The sequence below is a fragment of the Pygoscelis adeliae genome, unplaced genomic scaffold, assembly GCF_000699105.1.
Source record: "Pygoscelis adeliae isolate BGI_AS28 unplaced genomic scaffold, ASM69910v1 Scaffold4, whole genome shotgun sequence".
Taxonomy (NCBI): domain Eukaryota; kingdom Metazoa; phylum Chordata; class Aves; order Sphenisciformes; family Spheniscidae; genus Pygoscelis; species Pygoscelis adeliae.
This window is the reverse complement of record NW_008824986.1, coordinates 13,222,953-13,244,924: the sequence shown is the minus strand read 5'-3', so window position 1 is coordinate 13,244,924 and position 21,972 is coordinate 13,222,953. Positions and strand designations below refer to the sequence as shown.

The window sequence follows — 21,972 nt, the reverse complement described above, 5'->3', positions numbered from 1 at the left end:
CATACAGTTGGCCTTGGCCCATCGATCCAGCCTGTCCAGGTCCCTCTGCAGAGCCTTCCTACCCTCGAGCAGATCAACACTCCTGCCCAACTTGGTGTCGTCTGCAAACTTACTGAGGGTGCACTCGATCCCCTCGTCCAGATCATTGATAAAGATATTGAACAGAACTGGCCCCAATACTGAGCCCTGGGGAACACCGCTCGTGACAAAAGATTAATTCGTTTAAACTTGTTTGAAGAGTCTAGTTAAAAAAAAAAAAAAATCACAAATTGGGAAAGCTTTAAGTGGGATTTTGGAAAGGGGTGGAGAGCGCTGAACTAGATACTCAAAAATGCTGATATAGTCCAACAAAGAATAGATCATTCATCAGACTAAGTGTGAACATGTCACTAGACCATCTCAGTTTACTCTGCTTTACCTGTTATGCTAACAGAGTATTTTCATAAGCTTTTCTTTTCAGTGGGAAAGTTGGCTTATGATCCTCTCTATTTACATACCTCTACCCATTCTGCTGGTAGAGGCATTAGGTAGCTTAATAGTGAACTGATTCTGGGACAAAAACACAGGTTAAAACCAACTCAGGCAAATGCAAACAACCCAGCGCTCAATTAAAAAAAAAAAAAAAAACAAAACACAAACCAACCACCAAACAAACTACAGACATGAAACAGCACTCTTAATCTTATGAAATACAGTAAAAAGGTACCACATAGAACATGTTACCTACTAATAACCTACTGCTACTGAATAATTTAGCAAAGGTAATAAACCGACTTGGAATTCACAACATGAAATACTGTGGCAGGGTATTTCACACCACTGCCAGATCATTATAGGTGAGGTGAAAAGAGTATTTCAGATTAAATCCAAGTGGCCCAACTAGCAGCCTGAGCACCTGCCCAGGCTTCAGCGTTTTCTACTGCAGCCACCACGTGCTGGAGCTAGAATTGGAAGACACTCTTTTCTGGCAACATTTGAAGTCTAACAGCTGTCAAGTACTTTCAACTTGAAGAGAAAGTAAAAGAAGAGAAAGAGAAGAGAAAGCCCATGGCCACCAGCCACATCAGCATCGCTTCTCCCTTTGCTCTCTGCACTGCCTAAACAGACGCTTCCCAGTGCTGCTCTAATCCCCCAGCATGTCACACTGGCCACATTTTCTGCTTTACTTCCCCAGTTATCTGCTTGCCAGTCCCCATGATACATCCGATGGAGCATGCCTCACAGAATAAGTGAGAAGCACCACCTCAGAGGAACTCTTGCCCTGATTGTTTCAGGATTCATCCTCAAGAACTAGCACCACCAAAAAACAGACTTTTACATCAAGAAGTCTATCCTGTGCTCTTCTGGTTGTAATGACATTAAAGTTCCTCATTTTCTCAGAGGCTGAGAAGTTTGAGGAGCAGGTAATTAGAGGAAATGCGTATCTGTTTAAGCAATAGCTTAACGTCAATCACTTGGGTCTTCCTACCCAGCTGTGGAAAGCAGATATCACAAATTGTACGAACAATTTTTATACTTGATTATGTTACAGACACAACTATTCAAGATCTGATTAGGCCCATGATACCAGCCCAAACCAGTATCTGTTGTGTTGTGAAATAGACAGCAAGACAGGGATCATCTGAAATCGAAAACTGGGAAATCACAAGTCCATCACCTACAATATTAAGTGCGGTACAAGGAAACCACACTGACCTGCTTTCAAAAGAATTATACTTTTATACTTATGTATACACCCTTCCTTTCTTTGGTATTGAACAGTTTATAAAAATGAAATTCGTATTGCCTTAAAAATGATGGTAGGATGTTAATTTTGCTGTTGTAAAAATAATCCTTGCTTACTGAAAGTGCTTTATCCATGCATTTTGTACATGGAGATGTCCATCACATTCCTGGCTTGTACACATGCTAAACATTGCACTAAAGCTTTTTGTAGTTTTCCCATCCTCACTTCTATTTCTATAAATGGGGATTGCAAAGCAAAAATAGACTGAAGCTCAGACACAATCCTTCTCTCAGTCACACCAAAGAAAGAAGAACGTATCAGTATTGTAAAAGGAAGGGAAGCAGGTACCATTTATTTAGGGATATTTTGAATACTTCCTGTTTCTAAAGTCTTTTCAAACACAGGCTAGAGCTCTACTCTGTTCTCCGAAACTTACAGAACCAAAGATTTTGGTACAAAATTGATTAAAATCTGCAACACCATTTTCCTTTCAATATAATTGTTGTTGCACAAGATGTCATGATGTACTCATGAGTTAATTAAGCTCTTCTGTGAAATAATACCAACCAAATAATGGCTTCATAGAAGAAACAGTCATTCATCTCATGTCAAAGATCTGGCCGTTTGAAGTGCAACTCATAGTATAACTTTCACCATTTCAATACCTATAAACTTCTGCCACGACTGACTCATTAAACAGCCTTCTTTATTTCTACAGAGCAAAAGAAATAGGTCTTCCCTTTGTCTCCAGAGTAGAGGGTTGGGTTGTTTTTTTAAAATGAACTTGGTATTCACATGGTACCTTGCGCAGGTCACAGAGATGGGCAACAAGAAGAACCAGGGCCTTTGCATAGTAGAACTAAGTATTATGATGGACAGAGCACAATGCACATTTGGTTGTTAAATGTGCATTAGATAGATAGTGACCGCATATGTATTTAGGAAAACATATCACAACCACAGTACGAGAGACTCCTAGAAACATTTTTCTTTTTTACCTGGTCGTAGTGTATACAGGCCTTTCACAATATTTGCCATGGTAGACGGAGTTATTTGAAACGGCGTTGACTGAGCTTCCAAAAGTAAAGCTGAAATAAAAATAAGAGAATTAGCAATTTTTCTAATCAAGAAATATAGGCTTTTACACATACGTTTTTGCATCAAAAAAGTACAGTAGTTGTGCTTTTTTGTTATCTGATGTCCTCACAAAGGAAACAGACACGTATCTGATTGACAACTTAATTCCCAAGAGTAATAAAACATCACCTTCAAATAGAAGTATTCTGTTCAAATTATGTATGATGAAAATGTGAAGTAACTTATTTTTCATCCATTTTCAGACAGGCAGCAGGATTTGTGAGGAAAAACCAAGCAAGCGATGGCTCTAAGTATTCAGATGCAGAACTGAAGTAAACAATTTATTTTTAGAAGTACTCTCATACTGAGTGTGCTAAACACCTGGAGATTCACAAATCATCGCTTTACAGTATTGAGCATCTTGTACATAAAACAAAGATGGATAAAAGTCTATGAATGAAGTACAAGTAGTGTAAAAATGTAAAAATCAAATCAGAAAAGTTGTTCTTTTAAACACAAGTGAACATTTTTATTTCATTCTTGGTATCTTCTGTAGTAAACGTTGCAATAATTGCATCTTCCTCTTGTGGAAAAACCTGGCAATAGCACATTCACCGCTTATATTATGATATCCAGGCCTTTATCCTGCCTTGTACTTATTTGAGGTTTGTACATACATCTGAATTACAGAAACACAAAAAAAACAAAACAAAAAACAAACAAAACCCAAAAGAAATCAATAAGGTTTAAACCAACTGCTGCCTCTCAGTTTTTATTCCTCTACAAAGGAGTTGAGCAATATATACACCTTTCTGTACCCCCTACATAGAGGAGAAATGACTCTTACAATTCTACCTAAAGGGCATATCTCTTGTGCTTACATTGTAGAGACTCTGCTTTTAAAGCTTCAGAGCACCTCCAGTTCTAGCTTCAGCATCTGCCACTATAGTACTTACCATAAAAAGAAAAATCTTCAGTAGCATGTTCATCTCTTTCTGAAACTGTTTAAGTGGCTCATGTAATAGGGAGATTAAAAAAGAATTTTTTCTAACCTCCAAATAATCGAAGTCATTATATTTAACTGTTATAGACAAATACATTTTACAAAGAACCATCTTAAAAGTGCTTGCTCCTTTCAGCTGAAGCCTTGATGGTGTGAGAGCCTGTGCTTTGTTTTGTAATGACATATTTACAGCCTCTTTCCTAAAGATTTTTCAAACAGCCTCTCGGCAGCCAAGAAAGTTGCAAGTCATAAAATTAAAAAGGTTATAATGCTTTGTAAGGAAGATATGCAACCTTAACGCATAATCCAAACAATGTGTGTATATACATATATATATTTAATTAGACTGTAGCTACTTCAGCCTAAGCTTCATCAATAGATTTGCAAAGTGTCCAGAAAATTGTAAGTTTGTTCTTCGTATGTAGACATCAAGTTATATTCCTAAGATATGTATAACAAATTATTTAAAACAAAATAAGCCTAGGAATTAATACTGACATAAAGACCACAAAGCCCAGAGTTAAAAGTCACTCGAACATTTTGAAAGATGTTAAGAAAATTAAATTAACATAGCTTCTTGAATTTATTCCTGATAAACTGAAAATTGTGCTTTCAGTAGTGTCCAAGTTATAACTAGCAAAAGCAATTAAAAAATATTTCAGAAGCTACTTTATATAACTGTATATGTACAAGACATACTGTGGGAGAGAAAAGCTATTCAGAGCTGCTTTGGGGACAAACACAGGCTCTAACGGAAGCTGCCCACAGCTACATAACTAACTAGAGGGCATCTAACTACTTGGATAACTCTGAGTAAATGGAAAATTGCAAGCCACACTTATTCCATCTATGGATGAAATCTGAAATACAGTACCTATACTCTGAGCAGTTGTATGCACTGTCATCTTTCTTTTTTTTTCTTTTTTTTAATAACAGAGAAAAAGTAGATGGCAGAGAAATAAAAATTTTATTTTATGGTATATATGGATCAAAGACAAGAGGTGATGAGCACGCCAGGCTGGCAGCCCACCTCATTCCTCTCAGCCCATGGTACTGGAGACATGCTGGGGGTGCAAGATGCTCCACCCTTCCTTCCAGCTAATGGAAACTCCCCAAGTGGTCCCTTAACATGGTCAACATGCTGACCAACAGAATGATTTGTACAAGCAATAGTTTAAGAGGATAGTCCACATCTTGAGTATAGTTCACCATCATAAACATGCAAAATTATCTGTCACTTTAAGGTAGTATTCACCGATGAAGCTCATTTCAGTTGTGACCCTTTGAGGTAACGTGAACAGATGTATTTGCAATATAAAGCAAGTATAATGAGCAGCCACTTGTTTCTGTTCTAGATTACTGACCACATTCCCTGGCATTAGAAAAGGATTTCATTAATAAAATCAGCAGAAGAATTCACGTGGAGATCAATCCTACAGAAATATCTTCTTCATCACTTTATTGCAGCTTCAGAAATTAACATTTCTTATCTTTGTTTCTGCAACTGCATGCACCACAAGCTACAATGCAAATTTAAATCGCTCACTCCTGATTTACAGTCAATGAATACAAGCATGATGGTATTATATTCAATGACAATATAACAAAGTAATGGCATGTATTTCCTGTTTCTCAATAAAGAAAACTAAAAGAATATACTAATCATTAAACCATACAGTATAAACTAATCCAGCCTACACCTTTTCCAAAAGCTAGATATCAATACCTGAAGAATGAATAGCACTGCTGTAGGATATGTATTTTCAGAATGATTTCTGTAAGAATGAACAAGACTCCTCTCTTTGGATAGATCTGAAAAATCTCAATGAAGGTTTATAGACAAAGATGTAAATAGATAAAAGATGTAAAACTTCTTCGCACACAAATTTATCTTCAGTTTTGCAATGAAACCTACCTAAAGATTCAATCCTATATTTCTTCTTAAGAGAGGGTCATTTAAACTCAAGGAATAGGAACACCTATGCCAGACATGCTGAAGTTACCTCTGTTGTTATTTTACAATCTTACAAAAGACCTCCAAATATTAAGGTTTTGGTTCTTGCTTTATTAGAATAATTAATGCGACTCTACAACACAGAAGTTGCACAGACTCCTACCTACTCCCAGAAGCTCCACCTGTGGCACTTACAAAGATAGAGCAGGGTGAGGCAGAATAAAACTAAACCTCAGATGAATGACAGCAGTAATGACACAATGATACTATCTGGCCACCTCCACAGTGTTATGAACTAATATTGCATTTTACAGAGTAAGTAACCAAGATGCAAAGACGTTAATTAACTTGCAAATAGTCTTGAAAATACCTCATGCAGAATCAAAGAAGTGTGCGTTCCCATGATGAAATGTTTTAATTGCAGAAAGATACAAGATGCTTTGAAATATTGTTGAACCGAGGTAAGACACAATACCCAGAATGGCCTCAGGATTTTTTTGAGGAACCGTGGATGAACTATATTGGCGTAACTGAGGTATGAACCTGCAGCACTTCAGTCTTACTGTGCAATAATGAAGTAACTCGGTTCCTGCAGAGTACCTGAAGAAGCTTGTCCCTCGATGAAGGTTTAAGCTAATTACAGTGGGGTACCTGGGGCAAGATCCAGGACCCAGTAATTCCAGGAGTAGCAGATGATATCTTAACAAGTTCAAAACCACTTGTTCATAACTCAAGATTCACTTGCAAAAACTAAGAGTTAGCTATTCTAAAAACCTTTTTCTATCCTTCAACATTCCTTTCAAAATAGATTTATTTTGCTTGGCAAAGATGTAATTTTTCTGGCAGAACAGTGAAACTTTTGCATGTTAGCGAACAAGATTTTTTCCTCCTTTTGCAGTAATGTAATAGAACTTCAAAGAAAGATTTTAACAAATCATACATAAGTATGGCTTAGGCAGATGTGTTCAAAGTTGTAATTATTCAACAATGCACTTAAAATTATAAAGTGTATTCCCATTAAAAGCAACTCCAACAGCTTCCACAACCAAGGCGTTGGCCAGCTGCTGCTCTCCAGTCTTCAACAGAAGCAGAACTGATTGCTTAACAAAGCTGCGAAGTAAAACAAATGTATTCTGGAGATCTTTATCCCATTGTACAAACTGTGCTCTTTAGTACTTAATTCCAATATGTATGCAATATTTATATTATTTTGCAAAACAACAACTTTAATATTCCCACCAAACTTGAGCCCTTACACATCTGTACGTGAGATATACAGGGATGCACAGCAGTAACGATGGAGCTATCACCAGTGCACAGCCTAAACAAACCTTAATAGCACAGGCTCACCTGGCAGTTCTGCCCTTTAGGAATATCATCAGATCACATATAGTCAAATCTACAGTTTGATAAGTTACCTTTCTCTCAGCTAAATTTTATCAGGTCCATCTGACCACATACTTCACTGTGATAACATCAGATTCACCCTGAACATGGGTCCCTTATCCCAACTTCACTCCCAAATCCAGTCCATGCAAAGCACTTGATTGAACCCCACATGCCGACAGCAATTAAATAGCAGGGGAACTGCTACATCTGGCGTCCAAGATGTGGCTGTAGGTTTTTGTTGTTGTTGGTTTGGGTTGAGGTTTTTTGGGAGGCTGGTTGGTTTTTGTGTTGGGGTTTTTTTTTTTCTTTGGTGTTTTTGGTTTGTTGGGTTTTTTTACCTGCTGCCTATTTTATTATTAAACTGACTGATGAAGCTTGATCAGATATTACCTTTTCATTACTTTAACCCAGGTACAATTTGTACATGTTAACTATCAATCTAGAACTTCAAAAGCCTTTTGCATGAAAACTGACCTCCCTCTGGCTTAACCCTCATGTTTGCAGTTAAATCAAACTCCTCGTGATTCTGCATTTTTATTTTCCTTTAAACAGAACTAAAAATAAATTTTTAGCAACTTAAATTCTTCAAAAGTTTGTAATGAATTAAAATGTAGATTAAAAAAAACCTACAAAAAGTTGTATTTATTACTAAGTGTTTGCCACTAGGCATTTAATAAAGCCACAGATTAATTTAAAAATATTCATTACATAGCCCAAAAGCTTTATTAAGTATCTAATAAAAAATGTTACAAAATAAAAATTCCAAGTCTTAACCACATGAAAAATATGCAGTGTTGTAACAAGAATAAATATGAAAAACAAAGCTATAAATGTAGAAATACAGACTTTTGGACTTCCATAACTGGAAAATAAGGTGATATTTTCATGTTTACAATTTTATGAAGGCTTATTGAAATGAGAACATTATTTCTATTTCTTTACTGAGGAGCCAGATTAAATATGACACTCATTATTTGAGACTATATTTTCCAATTAAAAAACTGCCTTACTTTGAGGTGCTACAACTTAATCAACATGAAACAAGAAAAATAAGAAACACAGCTGCAACTTTTTAAAATAACTTAGTTCTTTGATGAGAAGTTTAGTTCAGTGACAAAATTTGTGTGTAGATTAAGTGTTCTTTAAAGAATATGAGCGTATTCTATAATACTTGGTAACAGTACTGTTTCCAACAACGGTTACAATACAATTACTTAGCCCTGTCAAATCACAGCTACCACTTCAGTGTTAGCGATAACCACCCTTAAACTGGTGAGTGTGTTATGCTTGATTATTCTATCAGATCTACAGAGCACAGAGGGTATAAGAAAGATTAATAGCTACAAAAGCTATCCTATACGGCCCTTGAGAGTGTAGGGGTACCTGCTGAGGTCTAAGAACAGATTGACATTCACGTGCCAATTCAGTGTTTTGAAGAAGGAGGAACGGCCGATTATCCCGCAATAGCAGCATCCCAGCACCCTCCCCACATGCTGGAAAAGAAGTGGAACATACTGCAGCTGATTTTCGCTATCGGTTATCTGTGTCTACCAATATCTGGAATGAAGACAGGAAGGAAGGAAAGGAAGGAAAACATTGTTTTAAGGTTAGAATGGGAATCTGAAGTGGAGGTAATGGGATTAAACTATTTGCCTATGTAGAGTAAGCCAGAAATTAAACACTGAACAGATTTACAATCCTGTAGATGCACAAAAATCTTTAAAAATTACTTTTAATAAAGAACTTGATAATAAATGCATCCCTTCCCTACATCTCAAAAAGGACCCTTTATGCTGTAGAACCCTCTCGCCCCACAAAACATTTGCTGTCCAAAGCCGGTATTTCAACAGCTTTATAACTGGGAAAAAAGTAAATTAGCTTTTTCTTGTAGAGGAATTCTAACAGAAATCACCCCATTTTAGCCTGGTACAAATACACAGGAATAGGTCAGTATTTTCTCCCAGTGCTCTGCTACCTTGCTTCATTTTTAAGACCCTCAGGAAGGAATCTTCTAATTTCATTTTACCTATCCAGACACGTAGGCCGATTCTAAAGACAGAGAGCAAGTTATCCCATGGTCAAGTAATTCTGGCCCCCCCCCCCTTTTTTTTTTTTTTTAGAAATCAACCATTTTATTTTTCTGTATCATTCTTAAACCTAAAAAGCAAGAAACATATCTTTATGAAGGTAGCAGAGTAAGGTTGTGCAGATTTTCTTCTCATACTTTTTTCCTTAAAGTGTGCAAAATCAGTAAGCAAAGCAGTGTCTAGGGGCTGAGCAAACACCCAATATATTACAGAAGGAAAGAGCCTCAGCTCTTTAACAACATATTGCTTCTGCCATCACTGTAGTCACTCTGTGCCTCAAAAAAAAAGAATAGTGATTTCAAATGTTTAAGGGCAGATTCTATATTAATGCTTTAGTTCAGATTAGAAATGTGCTTTTGAAGCAAATTCACTGATCATTCCCACTTACTGCTCCTTGGTTCATATGACAGAGCTGCCTTGGAGCATATTAACTTAATTCCTTTCGGGCAAGATTAAACCACATGTGCTCGTCTGTCCACAGGACCAGACATTAGCAAGTGTGAAACAAGACTCTCCAAAACGCGTGTAAGGGCAAACACTGAGTCCTCAACACGTAGGTGTTTCATACTCTGTAGATCTGCTCCCTTTACACCACACCACTTATTAACATAGATGTAGCCTAAACCATGCAAGGAAACCTTCAGCTCTTCCTACAGGGCACATACTTTTCAAGATATAAACCCATGGTCATCAAACTTGTGCTGCACCAAACCTGCATTGATGCTCTATGCACTTTTGCCAAGACCAGGACACTGGGCTTACACTGACCTTTGATCCAACTCAGTACAGCTGTTCAAGTTCATTTATGAAACTAACTGCTATTTCCTTATGAAGCATAAGCATTTAATCTACATGGAAATGAGAAGCACAAAGAACAACTTATTGAATGTAAATCTAGAAGGGCAGCATACAAAAAGGGTGGGGGCAATGCTTTCTGTAAGAAGCTGAAAAATAATGAGAGTGTTTCCCCCTTTTTCAGGGGATTTTTCTCTGCAGTTTGTGGGTCGAGGCAATGACAGCTTGCTTCTCCTATGCAGATCATTTTGACATCTGTCTCAAAAGGAGGGCGAAAAAATAAATGACAACTAGAGCAGGGGAAAAGTCAATCCAGTCCATCTTTTCCTTGTCTATCTATGCCAAAGGGTGAGGCATGGGGAGTGAATAAAAAAACCCAACACATCAAAATAAATCTCATGTTCTCTGTTGTAGCTGTATAGTCAGACTATGAACCTGGCATCAATCACAGTCCTTCTCTCAGCCTTTTGTACTGCTCCTCTTCTCCTGGGGTATGCACAAACAAAAGCTAGATATGGAATTTATTAACAAAAGGCATTATGTCATAGCAGTACTCAGCCAAAGAGATGAGGGCACCCTGCTTCACTGACATCAACAGGCTTCTGGAGGTCAACACAGCAAAACACATTTGCTAAGTATGTAGGTCTGGGTGCCCATGGAGCAACACACCCTCTCCTGCTGACCCACTGCACAAACAACAGGTAAACCTCTGCAGAGGAAACGTTCTCCCTGCTACATTTAGCAACTTCTAACAGTTAAAACTTGATTCATTCTCTCTGATTTTGTATTAAATTTGTACCTGCTGCAACAAAAAAGGACAGTTGCACAACTTCATCATCAGAAAGCTGTTAGCAACATTCTCCAACTTTTGAATTAACTTTTCTGGTACTTTTCAGAAAGCACCAACGCAGCGGAAATAGCTTTCCTGCCATCTTTATAAAGGAAAACCTTTTCCAAAATAAATGGCCCTTCTGTTGAACTGTAATAAAGCTCCAGAAAAAAAAAAGATAAGAAAATGGAGCAGCAAGATCTCTTCACCTCAGCTGAATCCAAGTGACATAACAGGAAAGAAACAAAGCTGTTGTATGTAAGAATCTTTAGAGAAAAGTTTTTCCCAGTAGCTAAATAGAAACTGCAAACATAATGAAATAGGCTGTGATTCCTCCCCCTCCTCCAGAATTTTTACAAAGAATTTTTTCATCAGAAAACTATGAGAAAAGCTGCTACTTTTGGTGAATACACATGATACATTGTTCCACTGGGTTTTCGTTCTGAACTCGCAGAAGCACTGACATGGGGAACTACATTCAACAATTGCCTACATGGTATTAGAATCTACATACAGATAACTGCTCTGTATTCTCAGGTTTTAGTAGCTAATTCTGTAATTATCTTGACATATATCATGAACAAAAAACTAAAAGCTGGAAGTCGAGATCTAATACTTTAATCCTCAGTAATAATTTTGCCTAAATTTCACATCTTTTCAAGCCCACATTCTAGTTCTGAACCAGTAAATTTCAGGGAATTGCCTCATTCACAAGCTGTATTATCACCTTGGATCCTGATAACAATTTTAAGACCCATGAAGTCCTGGGCCCTATTTATTCTACAGCATTTTCGCCATGGCCCAAGAGGTTTCCTTTCCTCTGGATAAAAAGGACCTGTTTCTATGATCTACTCCTGACAGAGTAGATCAAAGATGGGAACACGCAAACATCCATTGCTTACCCCAGTCAACAGGAACAAAATCAGAAGTGTTGAAGAAAGCTGTTTTCCCTCTGACAGAGGTCACTTGACTTCCTAGTTGAGTAACTTCTGTCCAGAAGTACAGGCAGATGCTTCTTTGGAAAGAACCAGTTTGTACTGAATGATACCTACCAGTACATTGCTCCTGCACAAGTAGAAACCACTTCCTGAACTCAAAATACTAACACAGAAGGAAAGAAACAGCTCACTCACACAGAGACAGAAATGGTGTAAGTACTAGAGTGATATGCTAAGGCTACTGCTTATTTGGAAGTGCTGTAACCAATCCGATACATCCTACTTCCACCAAAAACACAGCTGCAAGAAAAGAATAAAGAGAATTCTTTTCCTCAGATTGCCTTCTAAAACTGCTTTCACCTTTATGACCAGTTTAAGTTATTGTTTACTTTTCTTCTCAATATCAAGATGTTGAGAACCTCATCAACCCTCCCAGAGCAGGGCTCCAGCCCAGTGCTCACCTTCCTTTCTTTAGTTTCTGGAAAGAGAACGGGGTAATTGCAAACTCTTGTAATTGGAAACCGAGTGATCTATCCACCAAGCAGAAACAACAGCACGCTGTTAATAGCTTTTCTCTTTTGTTAGATTTAAAAGCTTGGTTTTGGCACAAAGCTGCCAATATCAAAAAAGAGAAGAATAGCAGTTACTTGCAAATACTCTCTGCCATTGAATTTTACCTACTGCAAGTACTAAAAGTAGAGAGTTTCAGGAGCTGTTACTCATTTTCACCACTGAAGACAGTTAAAGTTTGCAATAATTACCATTCTTCTAGACACAAGAACAAACAGGCAGGATGTTTCTAGGGCACTGAGATTACAGTCCAGGAAACCTACCAGAAGAGACAGCGGAGGCATAAAGAGAAAAAACACGTTTCTGAATTTTACTGCTTAAAGTCATCTCATGCAGGACTCTAGCAGGAACAAAGGCAACATTCTCCACCACCCCTTCCCTAGTGACAAGGGGATATTATCTGCACCTTCCCCCCCCATTTCTGAAACTTCTTGTAAATAAGATGCTATATCTTTGCTTGTTACATTCAGTTAAGTAGTTCTGCACACAGCAACTTCTCCCAAGCCATTTAATACAGCAGTCTTATCAGCAAGAGCCAGCTTTGGCTCTGTAAGGAAAATAATCAGGTTATATTCACTTAGTTCAAATGTATCCACTTTAATTTGAAGAGCAGTGACTTGATAAATATGTGTGAGTATAAAAGTGTTTCACAAACACAACCGTGTTCATGGATCTGTGTATTATATAATTTTTAATGTATTTAACTGCTCATAAGTGCTCTAGAGAGTAGAGCTTTTTTTTTTTTTAACATTTCCTCTATCAAAAAAAAAGGAACCAAATTGGTGTTTGTGCAGGCAAAATTTGTCCAAGTAAAGTTCACTTAGACAATATTTCTTCTGTAAATAATGAATTCACACCTTAATCACTCTATTTTCTGCAACTAAGCGCTCAGATAAGTGCTCCTACCACAGAGACCATTGTACCAGGAGTTCATTTTGCATCTTCCTGCCTTCAACCACACAGCACAGGGACTAGGGCCGACTCAACCAGTGGGAGTCTGAGCAAGATCAAACACTAAGGAAGAGATCTGTGCTGCACAGCTTTTCTGACTTTTTTTTTCCCCATCTTTTGAAGCGGAGCAGGAACTTTTTCTTAAATCAAATGAACCTGAAATGTACTTACTGTCCTTCCAGAACACAACTTCAAACAGAAGTGCAAGCTTCCAGGCTCCGATAGAATGACAAGATACTACAAACAAAAACCTCTTTGTACGAAAAACATAGCAACAAATTCCAAGAGCAAAAGCATATGGTTTTTTTGTCCTCTGAGTATAGATCACAAACTGATTAAACCGATTTTGTTGTTTGTTTTTTAAAATAGAGGGAAGGCATGCTTCTCACTGAAGTGGCAGCTGCAGCATCTCTTTAAAAAACAGCCCCAGGATTCCATTTATCTATATAGACCACAATTTCATCGACTTTAATTTCCTAAGCATACCCACTCAAAACCTTATTTCCTCCCCCCCAACAGTAAAACACTTTTCTGTTGAACCAAATCTATATCAAATATCAGGAGACAGTACCACACACTGACAATGACATCACGAAGTAAAGTAATTAACAAACACTGACTTATATCCTATTTTCATAGGGGCCTTACACTTCCAAAAATGAAGGTATTATTCTTAGCTATTACGGTCTGAATTTCAGCAAGCTAGAAAGAACAGCTGAGAATGGTAGAAAATGATACAACACTAGAACTCTTTCAGCACCTCTACAGTACTATATCATGTGCTATGTGTCTTAAATTATTTCCCAGGAATCTGTTAGTAAGTTTAGAATTTTATTTAGGCATACTTTAACTTAATTTAAAGATCCTATTATCCAAGATTTAACCAAGTCAGGTCACAGTTAGAAGTTTAACATGTCAGTATATATTATCTTACTTGTAAGATAAAAACTAAGTAATTCTCCAAGCATGCTGGTCAACTGCTCACCTCTGTGCAAACTTTTCCAGTTTGAACCCCAAGTCCGATTATCTCTGCCTTTGCTAACTGCCCTCTCGAGGAGCTAACCAGGCCAGTAGCAAGGTCCCTATGCTTACACAATCACACACCGATGGTGGCAGGTTGCAGGCAAACTCAGCAGTTCACCACAGGAGTTACCCACAGGAGCACTTAACAGGAAGCATATCACTTGAAGCATATTCTATTTGTGTTAACCCATTAGCTTAACAGAGAAACTGCTGTCAGCATTATGCAGTTCACTAACTAGCAGGGAGTACTCAAGTACATCATGACAATAACCCCAGCAGTATCACAATTCCTTGACCACACCACATTCTTAATGATACCTGTCAATATTTGGTAATGAAATTAAAGAGTAACAGCATAACCAACAGGACAGTAAAACATTTGTTATGTCATAAGCACAAGTCATAAGAGAAAATATATATTGGTTCCCCCAGATACTCAGGAAAACCATGACTTCATACAAAGTCATATTTTTGGGGGAAAAAAAAAAAAGGCTGAAGCGTGCCACATTTCTTCACGTGGATGCCTTAAAAAGGAATTTGTATTTAAGTTGACTAATCATTTCCCATTTTCTCCCTATTTGCTGTGGATTTCTGCAATATCTGAAAGCACTGTAGTTTTCCAGACTCCCATTATAAGAAAAATTCAATAGGTTTACTTACGCATTAGGTTGTAAATGTGCTTTTCTGCAACATGTTCCGTAAACAGCTTTATAAGGTCATCTTTTAAGTCTCTGTTAAGCTTGGTTTCTATGTAAAATTTATTCTGGAAAACAAGACAGAGTTTTCAAGTTTGTTTTTCATAATAGCAAATAAAGTAAACTTACTTTTTCCCCTGAATAAAAATAGTTCAAAATTTTAAAGCTGCAGAATATTTGACCTGTAAAGTGCTTCCTTGGTGACTGCATTTATACTAAATAGAACATTCCTGTACAACAAAAAAAACATGTATTTAAAATTAAGAATGCATGTGGTACTACTGGTAACAATCCTACTTACATACAGGCGTGCATTTTTTTTTCCCTGTACCTGCAGATATATCTCCATATTGATCCAGACTGGGGAGTTTGTAGAAAAAAACACTTCATTTTAGAACTTTATAAATGCTGTAACACCAAAATAGGGCTGGACATCATGTTTATAGCAAAAGAAAACATTTTTACCAATGTCTAAAAGTGATTAAGCCATTAAAATAGGTATGTTACAATAATAAATCATCAGTACAGCTATCCACTTCTGTGGTTCATCAATAATCTCAGAGGATAGCTACTCAGAATTAATTAGCTGTGGAAATAAGTGATATATACAAATCTATACAAAACTGAACTACATTAAAATTTTTAGGATTCAATTATCTTGACCCACTCAGCATTAATAATAAATTCACCTCTTCAACCCTGAAAGGAAATTCTATTCATGAGTTCCTTGAGAGCCTCTATACCTAATGTACTATTTGGTGTTATTCCTCAGTTCCCAGTCTGCAATTAATAGAGTAAGATTTCTTGTCTGTATTTTAATTCATAGGTAGGTTTTAAATGCTGGAAAAAATAATTGTTTCAAGATAAGTCTCCTATCGTTACAACACTAACACAGAAGTAGAACAACTGAATTCATCTGGACAATTTGCGTAAAAGAGTTAAACAGATACTGTAACAGAACATCAACTTAATCAAAAATAACGTACTTATCTGAGAGATTTACTAGAGGAAGAGAAAAAGGTTTTTCCACACTTTAAATCAAGTTGTTCTCCTGTTTGCTAAAGCATTTAACATAATTGGAACAAACCCTCAGAACACTATTAGAGCAATCTTCATTTTTTTGTGAAACCCATTCTCTTGGCCATTACCAAAACTATACACATACCAAACTGTCCATGCAGAAACCAATTCAATTTTCAAGGCAAGCATTCAGCAGCAGTTATTTACCTTTAATGAAAACTGAACCTGTTAGAACAAAGGCAATCCGAGGGCTGAATACATGCCCCTATTGAAGTTTAGGTTTGCTGCAGTGATGGACAAAACTCTCAAAAAGATTTTTTAAAAATTTAACAGCTTCCTACTGCTGGTTCCCTTCCTGAAGCTATCCTACCTGTAGAGGTTTTATCAAGGGCTATTACTCAGTTGTTTCCCCCTCACCTGGGCCTGTTCTTTGAACAGAGATTGAGGGAAAGGCTCTGCAGACAGAATAACCCGTCTTGTAAGAAATGGACTAATTTCATTTGTAATATTTTTGGTCAGTGGTGAATTGCCATTGCAACAGAAATTCACTGCAATTGAAGATATACATCTTCTAGGAAGTGTTAAGCTACACACCATACTACAGTCTTTCATCAGACCTAACTTCCTAAACCATTTCCACCTTGAGCTTCCTGACCATGTACTACCATGTACCCACTGGTGCAACACACAGGAGTGACCAGAGCATCTCAGCACAAGTCTACTGACCTGAATCAAACCTGACAATGTCAAACTACTAATTCTTATGAATTGACAGATGAGATGCACCCAGCTAAGGAAATAACTTACTCTGTTCCTTTTCCAGCCTCCAGACCTTCTTACATTAAAAGCAGCTGGCAATGACATGTGCAAACTGTGATGTTTTCTATTGTTTAAGAGTTGGAAAGCCTATACCTTAAGTTTCATAACTAGAAAAGCAACAAAAAAACCCCAGTAGTTTCAAGGAGGAGAGTTACAACACAGTACTTATACATAGAACTGTAAAATACTCTTCACATTTGCTCACTTGGAAACACCTTCCCAAAAAGATGTTAAACTTGCATGGATTTAAATAGACAATGAAAAAAAAATCACCTAACATGAAGTACTTCATTTCCAATCCACAGTTCTGAAAGGAGACAGCAGAAGAGCTGTCACCTTCCGCATTCTTGTTAGTGGAAAAACAGGAAAATTTTTCTGTAGAAGATGTCACTACCTAGGCTGTACCAGTATTTCTTGAAAAGTGTGTCAAGTCACCTAAAGGTCTAACTGACCGGTAAAACGTAAGCAGATATCAATAACTGAGAAAGTCAGATATGGTATAAGCATTTCTTCTACAAAACACCATATCATAAAGCAATCTGGCAAACATTAAAAGACATAATTGTGTTAATATTATTAAGAGGAGATCAATAAATACTTGAAAGAGAAAAAAGAGTGTATGAGTGCTTATCATCTCATCCACAGACATACTCACATATATTTGTGTATACAGACACACACAAAATGCCCTCTAGCTGATAAGCAACAAAGTGCAATACCACCCAGTAAGAATAGTAGTATTTTAGAGGCAATGAAAAAATTCTTAACTATCCTAAAACCACAGTGCTCATAAATGTTAGCCTCATTTCATGCCACAAGATAACAGATTTTCAGCTACATCTCTAAGTATAATTAAGAACTGAGAACCTATTATAAAAAAGCATATAATCTAAACACTGATTTTAATTTTTCTTTAAGTGGAAACATGATTTTTATTAATTCATGTATGCAGCATACTGTGATATTACAATCTGTAAGCATATAGGATAACTTCATTTATATTTACAAAGCAAACAGTTATTCACTCAGAATTGTTCTTAGGAATAAAGTACTGTGTGCTAAGCTGACTTCCAATTTAATTTGCTTTATCTGCAGTTACATCCCAGAACTTTTGAAGGAGCTTAAACCCACAGAATTTTGGAGGGACAAAAGTGCTTTGGGCCTCCATGCTTTCTTGAAAAGTCCGCTGTAGCAGCGTAAGACTAAAAAACCCCATCACCACGTGAAACAGAAAACCACTAGTGCTCCTAGCAAAAGAAGGAAAAAGAAAAACTCCCTCAATTGCAAAGTCAGCCCTCTCAACCATCACTCAAGATAAGCTTTGAAACACACCTTGGTCACCATACACAAGCAGGTTAAGAAAACACCTTGTGTGTGAAAGGTGGGAATACAGGAAAGAATACAGTTTGGTACATACCAGGAGAAAGAAGAAAATTGCTGCTGTTGCTATCAAAACACACAGGACTAAGCCTAAGTCAAAATACTATGCCTTTTTTGGCCACCAAAAGACAAACACGTTCCAGTTGTACAAAAAACCTTTAGGTTTTCCTTGGCTTCACACATTTTTTAAAATATTTAAATGCATACTAAAAGTTTTCCTAAGCAGCAATATAGTTATCCTTTCAGAACAAAGTTTACCAGTGCAGTTCAACAGCTTTGGAAACTCCTGATTAAAGCAATCACATCACTACCAAAAAAGGAAAGCCCTGCCACCTCTGATAAAAAGGCAGAGTTCAACAACTTAGTCCTCTTCACTTAAAAATATATTGAAAGTATCTATTTAAAGTAAGTGTAAAGCTCTAATTTATACTGTAGAATAATTAGGCTTTCACCTCTTGCAATTGTTTTCTAATTGTATTTTCTTCTCTAAATAAAGGAAACTACTGCTGCTGCTGTATGAGAGAAAACTTGATTAGATGCTACAATGTAAAAAGGCAGGAGTGGCTGTACATAAAAGTACTTCCAAATGCATACAGAAAAAACTAAGAGAGGAAAACATTTTTCATCCTGACTTCTCTAGAGATATTTTCCACATCATGCACAACACTGATTAATAAATTATTTCAGAGAAAAAGTATGAGAGTTCATTTGACATTAGCCTTCAAAACCAGCTATATAATTGAGCCAAATCAGCATTACGTTTGGCAGCAACAGGAACTAACACATAAGTCACTAACTCTCAGGCCTAACTTGAATTAAGTCACTTAAATGAGAAAGTGTTTGCAGGAACAGAGTTTTGCTGCCTGATCAAATCACTAGTCATACTTTAAAGAAGCTTCTCCTTTAAAATGATAGAGCACTTTCACTTTTCTTTGCTCTCAAATAAAATTACTACCTTTTACAGGTCTGTTTATTACTCATTAACCATTTTTACTATGTTCAGATATCGGTTAGACTCAAACTCTAAAAAAAAAGAAACAATGGGATACAGAGCATTCCTCATTTGAAGATACAAAGACCACAACACAACTGTGTACAAAGAAAGATATGGAAATCTATTCAGCAATTATACCTTGTCTGGTCATACCGACAAAGCTTAGAATGATAAAAGCTGTCCATTTATATGTCTATCATGATCATTTTTTAGATGTTAGTTGCTGCAGTCTTAATCTTTAAGGATAGATTTTGACCTCTGTGATGGAAAAACCTCCCAATAAAAGCACACACCTGAACAGCTTATCTCCATTTGTAAATGGATATTAAATTATGAGATTGCTTAATCACTTGTCTGCAATAAACAAGTCAAGCACACACAGGTGAAAAAATGGCTAGCATTTAAAAATATCTGAATGCAATAGGGGGAAAAAGTCTCTTCCTAGTTTTTTTTTCCCCAGCATTTCATGACAGGAACCAGGAGAAAAATAAAAATCATGACCAGGAACACATCCCTTAGCTTACAAGTGAAGCTGTAGCAATGGAATTCATTCTGTATTAACTAGATAAAGAGTACATTAGAAGACACCCAGTTCAAGAAAGGCAAATCCCTCTTTTAATGCAACAAATCTATATGGTGACACTATGCTGAAAGACTATAGCAAATTATCCAGTTTCAGGTGCATTCGCTAAAATATAGGAGATCCTTCTAAAAGATACTGCTTCTCAAACTCTGGGAAGCTACCATGAGGATAATTTTAAAGGGTTTGAGGTTTATTTAATTTAAATCAATCAGTTTAAATCTTTTTTTCTTTAAAAAAAAAAAGGTTTCTCTCCCAACAAATACTTCCTTTAGTTTTTATTTCTAAGTGATGCCAATGCAAGGACAGTTTCTGGGAGAAGGGCAAATTTCAAGCTTAAGTTATTCATAAAAAAAACCCAAAAATCTTGGCAATTTGACAAAAATAATGCAAATTATAAACTTCTTCAGAAGTATACAAGAATTCATGAATTACAAAATCAGCACAACAAACATTTATAGCCAATGGTTTCTGAACCTCTGCAAGTATGCCTGACAGCGCTATGAACATAAGTCTGTCTTCATCCAGTCAATGCTCTCAGTTGCTTTATCAAGTGACACAGACATTTCCAAGAGACATTTCTATCTGTCTTGTTGGAATCTGTGCAATCTAAAAGCAAGAAACAATCATCTTTGTAGCCTGCCCAAACTACCAAGCCAACATATAACAAGCCAATAAACTCTCTCTGTTCAAAAAGATACAAATAATGACCTAACTATTTGGGAAGGCTTTTTTACAATCAAAATAAAAAACATTCCCCCCACTCCCAGGAAAGAAGTATTAGGGCAGAAACCAATTGCAAAACTCTACATTGAAAAGCAGAGCTTCCCCCTCCTCTCTCCACACAACTTGATCAGTACTGTTATGCAGGTGGCAAAACCAGGCATGAATCGTAAGTTCTACGAGTTAAAAATTATTATAGCTGCATTTTATTCTTTTCACTTTCAGTCGGCATCTTGTGTATGGACATACTTTATTTGAAAAGAATTTTCTAAAACTTACCATATATATGAAAAGAGGCACAATGCTCTGCAATGCTCCCATATACTGTCCAAGAGCTACGTTAAATCTTTCAATATAGAGATCTGGAGGGCTGGCCTGCAAGAAACCGTAAAAGTCAGGTTGTAATTTGAACAAGAGAAAGATCTGGAACAGCATGGGCTATGCTTTCATCGCAAACTCAAAAAACTACAAAGTATTTGATACACTAAGTCCACATAAAGCAAGCCACACATCATTCCAGAGTTTCTGCTACAACTCCCTCCAGCAAAAACAGTTTTCTTCAGTAACTGTTTTTTGCCTGGGACTGTATGTCAGTGCCCATTCAATAAAAAATACAGTATGCCTGTAACAAACTAGCATTTAGCATATGCAAATAAAACCACTTATTAAAGACCAGACTTTTGTTTTGAAAGAACTATCTGTCATGCCTAGAATCCATAACCAAATTTCAACAAGTGCTGCGGTGTGTACTCCAACCCCCCCCCCAGGCTTTTACTCCAAGACAGCAGGGTAGCTTTAAGCTGCTGCTTTGCATCTAGGCTGGCCAAGTGGCACATCCTCCAGCTCCAGGGAGCACTGTCCTTCACAGAAAACTTTTTTAAGTCTCTGCTGAGTCACCTAAGGCAAGGCAAGTATTCAGGGTGTTGAGTTGGAGGGACTACGAAGCAATGTCTTCAGATAGAGCTCTGCGTCTGGCAACCTGACTCCAGATCAGGCCCACAAAAATCTACTGCAGTGCTCCAACACACAGCATTACCCTGTAGCCCCAAGCAAAAATTTGCTACACAAAACCTGAATGTGTCAACTTTATGATAGGCCTTGTAGACCCCACAGCGACAGCACTGCTATTTTCTGCGTACAATACCGTCTCTCCCAAAGAAGGAAATAAGGAAGCTGAAAAGATCTGTTCTGCAGCAAGCTAAGTTAAATTGAGAAGGGAACCAGAAAAATGGGAAGCACTAACTACCTTTTCTTTTATAAATATTTATTTGGAGGGATTTAGGGGAGCTGCGGTTAAAGCATTCAGGAGTGCACTTACACACCCAGGGATGGAAGTGAAGCTGGGGTAACGTGTTCATCCACTAACCCCCTCTCCATCCCAACCCACCCACACACAGTGCTCTGCCTCTGGCCAAACTC

At 37.1% G+C, this 21,972-nt stretch overlaps 1 protein-coding gene across 1 annotated transcript in view; it reads right to left on the bottom strand.

The window, feature by feature from the left end:
• Positions 1-21,972, bottom strand: part of CACUL1 (CDK2-associated, cullin domain 1) — a 147,481-nt gene that overhangs the window by 12,783 nt on the left and 112,726 nt on the right. The window contains exons 5-7 of the mRNA XM_009326037.1: positions 20,833-20,928; positions 15,003-15,105; positions 2,725-2,814 (exon numbers count right to left, since the gene is read on the bottom strand). Coding sequence (XP_009324312.1) covers positions 2,725-2,814; positions 15,003-15,105; positions 20,833-20,928 — 289 coding nt within the window. The remainder of the gene's footprint in view (positions 1-2,724; positions 2,815-15,002; positions 15,106-20,832; positions 20,929-21,972) is intronic.